At 35.8% G+C, this 11,539-nt stretch overlaps 2 protein-coding genes across 2 annotated transcripts; both read right to left on the bottom strand.

The window, feature by feature from the left end:
* Positions 1 to 490: 490 nt before the first annotated feature.
* LOC132166306 (RING-box protein 1a) lies at positions 491 to 3,241 on the bottom strand. Its single transcript, XM_059577103.1, has 5 exons — positions 3,006 to 3,241; positions 2,822 to 2,872; positions 2,623 to 2,682; positions 940 to 1,011; positions 491 to 821 (listed from the first exon to the last, which is right to left on the bottom strand). The coding sequence occupies exons 1-5, from the start codon at positions 3,142 to 3,144 to the stop codon at positions 784 to 786; spliced, it is 360 nt and encodes a 119-aa protein (XP_059433086.1). The 5' UTR covers positions 3,145 to 3,241; the 3' UTR covers positions 491 to 783.
* A 2,050-nt stretch (positions 3,242 to 5,291) lies between these two features.
* Positions 5,292 to 7,185, bottom strand: LOC132166305 (trimethyltridecatetraene synthase-like). Its single transcript, XM_059577102.1, has 2 exons — positions 6,289 to 7,185; positions 5,292 to 5,918 (listed from the first exon to the last, which is right to left on the bottom strand). The coding sequence occupies exons 1-2, from the start codon at positions 7,183 to 7,185 to the stop codon at positions 5,292 to 5,294; spliced, it is 1,524 nt and encodes a 507-aa protein (XP_059433085.1).
* Positions 7,186 to 11,539: the final 4,354 nt, after the last annotated feature.

The raw sequence follows: 11,539 nt of genomic DNA, 5'->3' as shown, positions 1-11,539 counted from the left end.
TATTGATTTTGTTGGATCTCTCTTGGTTCGGCTTATTGGAGTTTGGAGTTTGGGAAGAAGAGGGGATTTGGAGTTTGGGTTTTGTTTTTTTTTTTTTTTTTTCTAGTTTTACTGACTTTTTCTATTTTGTTTTTTTCTTGTTTTTTGGCGGGCCCTTTTTTTTTTTTTCTAGTTTTTTCTAGATAAAGAAAAGAGGGTTTGGGAGAAAGAAAAGAGGATTTTTTTCTGGTTTTTTTGGGGCTGGCTATGCTCGATTTGGGAGAAAGAAAGTTGGTTGGAGGGTTGTATGCTCTTCGGCGCCGGTGGGGGGTTGGGTTTGCTGGCGTTGGTTTGTGTTTTGGTTTGCTATTTTGATTTCATTTTTTTAAAATGAGCTTGGAGATATGTCACCACAAGAGTGGATGCTGCCAAAAATCCCTTTTGCAGCATGACCGCATATTAGGGGCTCCCCTCAAGAATACGCCATCATGATGTAAATAAACAACTACTATAATCCATAATCACCCATAATTAAAACAAGAAATAGAAACATGGAACATGTGTGTGAGAGAGAGAGTTTGGCTTGTAACACCAAAAACAGTATAGGGAATTCACATATTTGACTTGGTATGTAACCAATCAAACTCCTAAAATTAATACAGCCCAAATGCTTCTTGAAAATAGGAAGACTCCAGCACAAATTAACAAGAAGTAAATGCATTATAGAAAACGACAGGAAATCCAGATCTTTCTTAGCATCCCCGTAGCGAGAACAGAGTACAGAGGCTCAACAGCATGAAGATTCTAGTGACCATACTTCTGAAACTCCCACTCGCTGTTATCTGCACAAGCAATAACAACCAAATCATAAAGGAAATGAGTAAGCTTCTCACCATGATACAAAGAGGGAGGCAGACGGAGAAAGAAGAGGGGCAGGAGCACATTAAGCACAAAGCTCACCTAGTGGGCACACTTGACGGGTTTTGAGCCATCGGCTGATGCAGTGAAAATGAAAGGCATGGTTGCAAACCCCTACATCAATAAAACAATCCTTTCAGCCTAAGAGATCATGTGCACAAGTGCAAAATGCAATAACAATAATCAGCTGACTTAAATTTTTCAAAAATTGAGAAAAGTGCACACACAACCATGGGCATAAGCATGTAAGAGTTTATATTCCTTGACCTACACCCTATTCACGCATAAATTCAAAATTGCTACAGTGTAGGATCATTGTCAACAATATGCATTTAAAATGTATAGTATTATCTACTTGTGGCAAAAGAATAATAATGAGTGATTCATAACACCATTCCAGAAGTGGGCCATAAAACATGTCAAAGCAAATGTAACATGCAGAATAACAGATTTGATAAGTTAAGGGAAGTCCAACCATTACAACTATTTCTACCCACATTTTTGTTTGTGTGAGAAATCAAACCTAAGTACTGTGTTGAACTATGGCGAGCAAGCAACCTCTTGCTAATAGCAGACAGAAAGAGACAGGAGACAGCATAGATTGGAGAAACAAAAGAAATGTTTAATTCGTAGCACCTGGTCGATTTTCTTCAGGTGCACGCATGTAGCAATAATAGCTAAATTAGGGTCAAAGACGTTGGTGAGAATTCGGTTTTGATCAATATTGCAGTTAACTACTAGTCTTTGATTGATGGTATAAACGCGATGCCAAAGGCCAAGAAACGAAGCATTCAAGGAAAGGGATGGCCCAAATTCAAAATTAAGTATTAAAGAAAGAAAAAAAAGCAGCCGGAACACCTTTATAAACCACCCACTCTATCTGGGTTACTCTTCGTCTTTTCAATATGGGACCAGAGTGTTACACTATTCTTCGTTCTTTGTTGTTGAAGACGAAGAGATGAAGATCCGTTCTTCGGTAAAGAGTTTTTCGTCTTCAACAAGGAACACAGACAAAGAACAAATCTGTATTCTTTGATGAAGCCCAAAAAAACCAAACCAAAAAAGCCCATCATCAAGCCCAGCCCACTTCCAACAATTTCAATCTACTTTTTGGGGTCAGCATTGGCTCATAAATTACCTACGTCCAAGGTGGCATTGGAGGTTTTCCAACGCTTCCAAGACTTCCAACTCTGGCAGAGGCGGAAGTCAGAAAGGGCCACCACTAATAATAGAAAGGAATATTAACTTTCATCTTGAAATAAAACATACTAATCTCTGTCACCAAGAGGTAGCTAAAGACCATGCCTAATGAAGCGAAAGTCACTAGTTCGAATCCTCCTCCCCCCTCTTGTGTGGCCATGTCAGAAAAAAAAAAAAAAAAAATACTAATCTCCAGATTTTGAAACAAATCGAAGTAAATGAACACAACAATAAATATCCTTATGAAACAAAATTCAACATGAAGAACAAAGGTTGTGAAACACTTCACCTTCCCTCACCCTGTACACTTTGTTTCCAGCTTAGCAAATAAAATAAAAACTAGCCAAGAACTAAGTTAAAAACTCTAACCTACCGCTCTTTAAAGGCCACCATTCATGCACACAACAAAAAATACCGCAATACCACCTTATTTTCTAAGCAGAGGCAAAACATTCAGACAGAGACACACATGCGTGAAGTACTAGAGTAGAGAAGAAGATTAGGGTTTAGGAATCGAAAGCATACCCCAAGCAACTGTACATTCCTCGCTCGTGGCGCTGGCCTGGTTCGCTTGGCACTCAATGCCTACTCATCAAACCACAACAGATAAATTAAATACCACAAAAATAATATACCAAAGCATAATCACAATTAAAATACATGCACATAAATATGTATATCTACAAACAAATCGAAAATTACAAAAGAAAAATGAAAAACTCACAGAGATCCATAATATGGTTCCGGCAAATCGCACAGTTATCAACCACAATATCTGGACGCATCAATCAGTCACATTACAACCCCAAACGCTAGATACGCACACAATCAAATACACACATACACAGATAAAACTAGTAAAATAAGCAATTCGAGAAAACTAGGGTTAGGGTTTTGGGAGATGGTACCCCAGGCCCAGAGGGCGACGGCGTTCCACTTCTTGATCTCGAAGCGCTTGTTCTTCTTGTTGGAGGAGGAGGAAGGACCCGCGCTGCTCGAAGGCTCGCCGACTGGGACCATGGGCACGTCGGAGTCCAAGGTGGCCATGGCTCGGAGGAAAACTAGGGCGAGCGCGGCTTCGGGCGAGCCGATTCTGCTGACAGAATCAGAGCGAATTTCGAAAGGAAAAGTGAATGTGAAACCGAGAAAGGGTTTCGGTCCTTAATAAGAGCCATGGGCCAGTATCTGATATCTAGGCTGGGCTTCCATCCTATTCGTTTCCAAAGCCTCCAATTGTGCGAGGCCCATCGCGGATCTTCGGCCATGGACCAAGTGAAAAAGCTCCTTTTCGTATGATATATAATTACAAAGGAAGAATAATGCAAGAAATTATATTTTTATTCCAAAAAATCGAGACCTCTCAAGAGTGATGGGTGTTCGGGCATCCATGAGAATATGTAATGAAGATTTTTTTTTTTTTTTTTAGTTTAAAGAAAATAATTTGTTACTATTCCTCTCATTTTTTAGAGGATTAGTTATTCTTCACTTTAGAGATATAAGTGAATAACTATTTCAACACTCGGTCCATTCCTATCTAGCAAACGCGATTTTAGGAATATACACGAGGTCAACATTTATTTTTCACGGATGGAGATCCCTTGTAATACTTAGGGCACATTTGGTAGATTGGAATAATATGATTATTTAGGAATAAAAATGAGTATCATTAGGAATACAAGAAGCTCGAATGGAATAATCATCCATAATCATTCGTTTGGTGACAAAATAGGAACACCACATTTTGTCCACGCTCTAGACGTCTAGTAGAAGGAAGCCACATGTATCTCTTTGCTATCAAACGCTCATAGACCTCATTTCCACTATAGCCAAACCGTGAGATAACCATCCTACAAAAATCAGAGAAAATCATAATTCAAGGTAAAAAGTTAAGCGGCTTCAAGTATCAATAATTTAGGTAACTTATCTGGCACAACATATGAAATATTTAATTAAAACGAGAGTAAATAACGGAGTCAAGATTCGACCTAATGACCACTTCTACTAAAAAGTAAATTTAAATTACTTTAAACTCAAGACCACTTGTCCCACTCAGTCATTCTTATGATTTGTATGCGAGCAAGGATCACTTTGTCATGTTATGGACGGTTCATTTTAAATTATCGATCCAAATCAAAGCTATTGTATTCCATACAATATTCAAAGTATTGCACGCAATCGCCCTGCCAATTTTTAAAAAGCTATAATCAATTTATTTAAACTACCCCGCACTTCTAATTTCTTCCCTCTTTGGTACATCACATGACTAAAATTGTCTATTATATCTCTTATTAAATATGTGTAAGTAAGTCTATCATTAGCTTAGACAAGGTGGTGGGAATGGACAATTAAGACTGAAATTGTTGGTATCTCTTTCCACGGACACCATATATAGGATATAAAATACAAGCACTCAAGTCTCAAGGGAACTGCGTGAGAAAAGTAGAGTGTGTTTGTTTGGAATTGTGTGAGAAGTAGTGTTTTTTGGTCCCAAGGAACTTTCTAGAAAAAGTTTTAATTTTAAATTTTTTTTAAATATATTTTGATTATTTTTAGAGTAGGAAAAAATCAAAAAAATACTTTTAAAATCCTTTACTAAACATGTTAAATTTTTATTTAGCACAATTTTTTTAAATATTAAAAATATTTTTTACCTCTTCAACGCAATTTCAAACAACTTCATGATGTTGCTGCATTTACCTTTATGTCGACTTCAATTAGACTGTTGTCGGACTTACAGCACGTTATCCAAGTGATTGAAATTGTTCTTAATTTTATTTAAAGCAAGTGCATGCTCCATATACATTTTGTGCATAATGTGATTGCAACAAAGATGTGACTCCACTATTGCAAAATAGTATCTTTTACACTTTTAATATAATATATTTCCAATAATACATCTTCTTTGGGATATGTAACGAGGCTCCTTTTACACATGTAAGTGTTTTTGTAAAGTATTTTAAAAAAATAAAATAAATAAACCTCTATGGGTGGTGGCTGCCGGAATGCCACCACCACTTGATGGGCACCTAACAAATCCGGTGGCCATTGAATTTGCATGTGGTGAATACCGTGGGGTTGCAATTAATACAAATATAACAAAACCCACCTCACTCGTGCTCAAAGTAGGAATTTTTATTACACAATAAAAGTGGATACAAGAGGGATAATTCATGCTAAAAGCCTAAAAGTGACAACTAATTATAAAGATGAAGTGGGAGCCGAGGCGTCATGACCGCAACAAGAGGGACTTTTCTGGGCGTGGCCAAACCATAAAGTTCCTCCATGCTCAATTCCTCTGCCTCCGTGTTGTCTGGCAAATTCCATTCAAATCCATGCAACATGTTAGCCAAGCTAGAGCTAATCATTTTCAGTCCAAGGCTATAACCAGGGCACATCCTTCTCCCTGACCCAAATGGCAATAGCTCAAAATTATGTCCCTTCACATCAATAGCATTTCCTAAGAACCTCTCCGGGTTGAAATCTTCAGGTGCATCCCATATTGAAGGGTCTCTTCCCATACCCCATGCGTTTATGAAGACCCTAGTTCCTTTACGAATATCATAGCCATCTACATTACAATCTTCAAGAGCCAAGTGCGGGGCAAGTAATACCGCCGCAGGGTGTTTCCTCATTGTTTCTTTCATAATTGCATCGATATAAGGGAGTTGTGGGATATCTTTCTCTTCCACCCATCTGTCTTTCCCAATAACCCTATCCAGCTCTTCTGTAGCCTTTTTGATGAGGTGCGGCTTCTTCAAGAGTTCGGACATTCCCCATTCAACTGTAGTCGCAGAGGTATCTGTGCCTCCTGCTACGAGATCCTATAATATTAATGAACAAAAACAAATTTTGGTTTAACATTTTTCCACTGAAAGATAAGTCAAACAATAAATTGATAAATTACCACTCATCCAAAAAAATCAAGTTAATAGAAAATGGAAGAATTAAATCATACTCTAGCTAACACTCTCTTCACAATTGAGCTCAAACTTTGATATCTAACACTAAAATGAGGTTGACTTGATGAAAACAAGATTCTAACCCAAGATCTTTTCATATGTTAAATTATCATTTATCTAAAAAGTTTATCTTAATAGGACTTAATAGATGAGTTTCATCATTTACTTTTGTTATGATATAATATTAAATCACGACTTAATACAAAATCTTAATTAACTAATAGTCATATACCTGAGTGAGCGCCTTGATATTGTCATTGGTGAGCTTAACATCATTCTTGGGATCATCGGCCAGGTGCAATAAAAAATCCACCATGTCCTTTGGAACAAAATCTTTCACTCCTCTCTTTGCTCTGTGTTCATCCAAAACATGCTCATGGAATCGATCAAATTTTTTCGACACGGCCTTCATTCGCTCCACGTATCCCTGCAAGTCCAAGAAATCGAGCCAGGGTATCCAGTCCCCGATGTTCAACACCCCATTAAGCAAGAACAACTCGTCCAACATTTCTTGGAATTCCTTGAGCGTTACAATTGAAGTTTCAGATTCGGATTCACTAAAATACTTCTTACCCAATACAATCCTACTAATAACGCTTAGAGTGAGTCGCGAGAGATGCTCCTTCACCATGACTGGCTTCCCAGCCAAGGCGTGTAGACGTGAGAAAAGAGCACGCCTTTCTTCGACACGAATATACTCGTAGGACTCGAGTCTTTTCGTGCAAAATAGCTCGGAGAGATATATCTTCCGCCCTTGGCGCAAATATGGCCCGTAAGGCGCCCATGCAATATCGGTGTAGTTATAAGTGGTGTACTTCCCGGCGGCGGTTTTGGGTCTACCGGCAAAGATGTGATCATATGTCTTTAGGAACAGCTTTGCCATGTCGGGAGATGAGGCAACGACAACGGGGAAGGATCCGAACTTAAGTTGCATGATTGGTCCATATTTTTGCGACAATTTATGTAGGGACTGGTGAGGGAGGGGGCCAATAAGGTTTAGATTGCCTATGATTGGCCAAGGTTTGGGACCTGGTGGAAGATTTAGCTTGTGGGATCGAAAGGGGAAAAGGACTAGAGCAGCTAGGGATGCCATGGCTAAAACAATAGCCCAAGAAGTGAAGTACTCCATTGCTGGGGATTTTGGTGAGAGTAATTGGGTGTGGTTTTGGAGGGGTATATATGGGCCGGCCGGTGTGAATTTGCTTTAGTGCTGTGTGGCCTTTCCATTATTGCCATCACATGATTCACATGCAGGGAGTGGAATTAAATAATATTACGTGTAGAAATGGGAGATGGTATTCTGTAATTTTGTGGAGATCGATATAGAATTTTTCGTCCCATTTAAGCCCATTTCGAAAAGAGATATGCCATATATAGTGCATTCTTCAAACCTTCTACCCACCATCTTTTAATATTTTATTTTATTTTTTTTAAAACAAACCCAGCCTACAACCCACCAACTCTTAATATTTTATTTTGTTTTGTTTTCTTCTGTTTTTGTGTTTTTAACAAACAAAACAAAACCTGGCCACTGCCCGTATAGCCTTTGAAAAAACAATCCCGACTTTCAGTACCACACTACCACGTACCAAAAGGAAAATGCTTCATTTCATTTCATTTTCATTTGGTTCTTCACCAAAAATTCCTATTAGACAAAAAGAGAAGAAAACCCAACTTTATCCTTAACTCCCAACACACTTGATGCCACTTTCTATGTTTTTATTCTTAATTCCCAAAATTCGTATAGCCATACTATCCATACATCATGAACATCATACTATATATAGTGAGCTCATAACATCATCATAATGGTGCCATGGGATACATAGTGCACATGCATTTTTCATAAACATAACATCATTAAGCTCATAAACTTGCATAACATTATATGTGCATAAATCTAATGGTAATTTTAAAAATTATTTATTAATGTGAAAAAATAGATATAAAGAAGTAGGAGTAAGTGTACCAAAAAACTGAAGAGAAACCGATTAGGCATAATAGGGGAGTAAAATGGTAATTTCACTTTTTATTTTATTTGAACCATTTTACCCCTATTATGCTTAACCGGTTGCTCTCCAATTTTTTTCAACCGGGAAGGATCCTAATGGTAATGGGTGCTGTAGGATTACTCATGCTATTAAAGCCTAGCTAGGACTGCTTTTCTTCTTCTAATTATCTGATTGAGCTGCGATTCTCCTGCTCTCACGTTCTTCTTTTCTTTTCTTTTTATTACAATAAAAATGTGCTTATTTGCTTATAATAATGCTTTGAAAAATCTACTTTTTTTTTCGAAGAAAATCTTACACTCAGATATCCTTTCTCATTAAATATTCCTTAACAAATGGGATATACATGAATCTCTTTTTAGATTTGAAGAATCTATCAACATCTAAATAATTATTTAAATTATTTAGAAGAGAGAACGTGTAAAACAAGCAATCAAATAGTTATATTAAAATAAACCGAAAAAAAGAAGAAGAAAATCCAATTAATGAATAGTCCCAACCTAATTGTCATGATCTTATTAGCTATCAACTATCTTTGGTTGTCATTGGTCTATAATAACTCGAGTCATTCACTGGTTTTTTAATTGCATTAATCTTTGGTCTATGATCATCTTTAGTTCAGAGTGTATTGCATGGGTTAATTATTGCGTATCTAATTTCTTCGTTGGGTGGTGGATGGAGGATACAAATTAAATTATGAAAATTGTTTGTGACAAAGTAATTGATGCTCTCGTACGTCATTCTTTTTCCCTATTATTGAACACATTTTGATTGGGCAGATAACAATCATGCCGACAATGAGGATGAGGGTGAGTCTGAAGACAAGGATGACAATTTGGATAGATGGCTACTCTAGTTGAGTATTCTCACGGATATTTGGACACGATGTATTGAGCAAATGTTTGGATGCTCATCATATGTTTAATAGTGTTTTCAAAATATGGTTATGTTTTTAGAAAATTATGATGCATATATTGACAATATTAATTATGAAGGTAGTTGAAGAAGCTTTTTTTTTCTTCTTCTTCTATATTTTATCGTGTTTTGTTGAACGAATGAATGATTAGATTTTAAATGTATAGAGCAACGTCAAATTTAAAATGTAGACAAAACTACTTTTAATAAGATAAAAATATTATTGCCTTTGCATTATTTATATTTGTCAATAATTATAAAATTATCAACGTTTTGTAAGCATCAACAAATTTGTAGTGTTTAGAAAACGACGATAAATTATGAATTTTTAGAAAAGGCAAACAATTTGTTGGCATTTAATCATAATCTGCTAACACATTTTTGGCATTTAGCCAACATTGAAAAATTACTAGCGATTACAAAATGCTAATAATGTGTTGGCCTTTACAAAACGACACTATTTTAACATCTATATATATATATATATATATATATATATAGGGACGGAGTCAGGAAGCTTTATGGGAAGGAACCAAAGCAAATTTTTTTTTTTTGGTTATCAGGATTTTTTTTTTTTTTTTTTTTTGCAGCGTGTAATGAACTAGTACTTTTTTCTATTTTTTTTCTTCTTTTTCTAATCACTGGTACTTAAATACAATGAAGAATTGAGCTTAGAATTGTGTCATACTCTCCAATTAAATGTTTAAATTCTAACAAACAATATTCTCAATATTTAATAACCATAATATCAAAATTACAAGACTACTTAGATTAGGAATTGAGCTTAGAGTACTAACCTCAAAAAGTGCGACCTGCATTGAGTTATTTTGCACCTCATTGATTAACATGATATTCTCATAAGTGACACACAATCCAGGATCAAACTCCAATAAACTTTGTGCATTTTTTCTTTTGAAATAGTCAAGTATTGTATTTGACTTTCTCATCATCTACAAATAAATTTATATGATCATTTTGAGTCTTTAGAAAATAAAGAAAAAATATGTGTAGGTTAACAATGAACAAACTCACATGAATAACATAATCATCACATAGACTTTAAGTTAAACATTATACTTTAACCCTATAATTATTATTCTCTTCCTATTCCATTGATCTAGCAACTTACCCCAAATTTATAATATGACATATTAGAACCTAAATCCCATGGGCATCAATTCCCATTGAACTCATAAAAGTTTAGGGTTAATTAACGCTTTAAATGTAATTAACACATCCAATTAGCAATCCTAGTGTTCACATACTAAAAGTCATAATTTAATTTATACTATACAAATTAGGGTTTATGTCCATACAATAAACAATAGTGAAATTAAAGCTTTAAACCCATTAATCTAACAACTCGGATCTTAAATCATGCATAAAAATTCACTATATACAAAAGCCCCTAGTTAATTTTAGGAATTTAGCTTCTTACTAAAATTTCCCCAAATTCGGACCAAATAAAAAATTCCCTAAATCATTATGATTTCAAACTTGAAATTCAATGGGTGGAACAAAAACTCAAAGAGAAACTAGAGATTTCTCAATGGCATTAGTTATAAAAACCCATCAAAAATTCTCATACGGTCATACCAAATCAAGAACCAGAAATCCTCATAGAGAAAAGATCCAAGATTTACATACATACATAAATAAAATAACAACAACAAAAAACACATAAATTTCCAAGTAACAACAGGAATTTCCAAGTTTCCAAACCGACAGCCAATCTATGAAGGAAAAAAAAAAAAAAAATCAACATTTCAGATTCTTAACCAAATTTCCAAGCCAAAAAATAGAAAAATTAACCAAAAGAAAACCTCAGGATTAACCTAAGAAGTAAGAACAGTGATTGGAGGAAGAGTTGGGAGATAGGGACTACTGTCGATTTATTTGGGGGAGAGGTGGGAGTGGGGGACTAGTATAATTATTATTATTTTTTTTACTCCTTAAAATATCTTTTTTGAGGAAGTGGGGGGACCATTGCCTCAGCCGGTCCCCCCTCCCTCCATCTCTGTGTGTAAGCAATGTCATTACAAACGTGTATTAATTATATAGACTTTTTGAAGCAATTTGAATAATCAGTAATATCTTTTTTGAAGAAGTGGGGGGGAAGGGGACCATGGCCCTAGCCAGTCCCTCCCTGGCTTTATGCTCCAATAATTCTAAAAATTTGTCGGTTGTGGACTTTTGTGTCGATTTTTGATTTTTTCTTTTCCCAACACGTCGTGGAGTTTGGTATGGAAAATGAGGTGTTGTGGTGATGTGTATAGTTATGGAATCCTGCAATTAGACATGTTTCAAGGCACTCTGAATCCCCCCCTCCCTCCGTCTATATATATATATATATATATATATTGGACTGGCTTTATGCTCCGATAATTCTAAAAATTTGTCGGCTGTGGACTTTTGTGTCGATTTTTTATTTTTTCTTTTCCCAACACATCGTAAAGTATGGTATGGAAAATGAGGTCATGTTGTGGTGATGTGCATAGATATGGAATCCTGCAATTAGACATATATATAGCGTGTTTAATGATGTTGGGAATGATGAAA

The sequence above is a fragment of the Corylus avellana genome, chromosome ca11 (genome assembly GCF_901000735.1).
Source record: "Corylus avellana chromosome ca11, CavTom2PMs-1.0".
Classification (NCBI taxonomy): domain Eukaryota; kingdom Viridiplantae; phylum Streptophyta; class Magnoliopsida; order Fagales; family Betulaceae; genus Corylus; species Corylus avellana.
The sequence above is the reverse complement of the archived record's forward strand: the minus strand, read 5'-3'. Positions and strand labels throughout refer to the sequence as shown.

What these genes read in the sequence shown, in the direction of transcription:
- LOC132166306 (XM_059577103.1), bottom strand. Translation starts at nt 3,144, where the DNA reads ATGGCCACCTTGGACTCCGACGTGCCCATGGTCCCAGTCGGCGAGCCT. An exon ending in GAACCATATTATGGATCTCT is followed by an intron (nt 2,683 to 2,821) that starts GTGAGTTTTTCA and finishes TTTGATGAGTAG; the next exon opens with GCATTGAGTGCCAAGCGAAC. An exon ending in GGAATGTACAGTTGCTTGGG is followed by an intron (nt 1,012 to 2,622) that starts GTATGCTTTCGA and finishes TTATTGATGTAG; the next exon opens with GGGTTTGCAACCATGCCTTT.
- LOC132166305 (XM_059577102.1), bottom strand. Translation starts at nt 7,185, where the DNA reads ATGGAGTACTTCACTTCTTGGGCTATTGTTTTAGCCATGGCATCCCTA. An exon ending in ATATCAAGGCGCTCACTCAG is followed by an intron (nt 5,919 to 6,288) that starts GTATATGACTAT and finishes TTAATATTATAG; the next exon opens with GATCTCGTAGCAGGAGGCAC.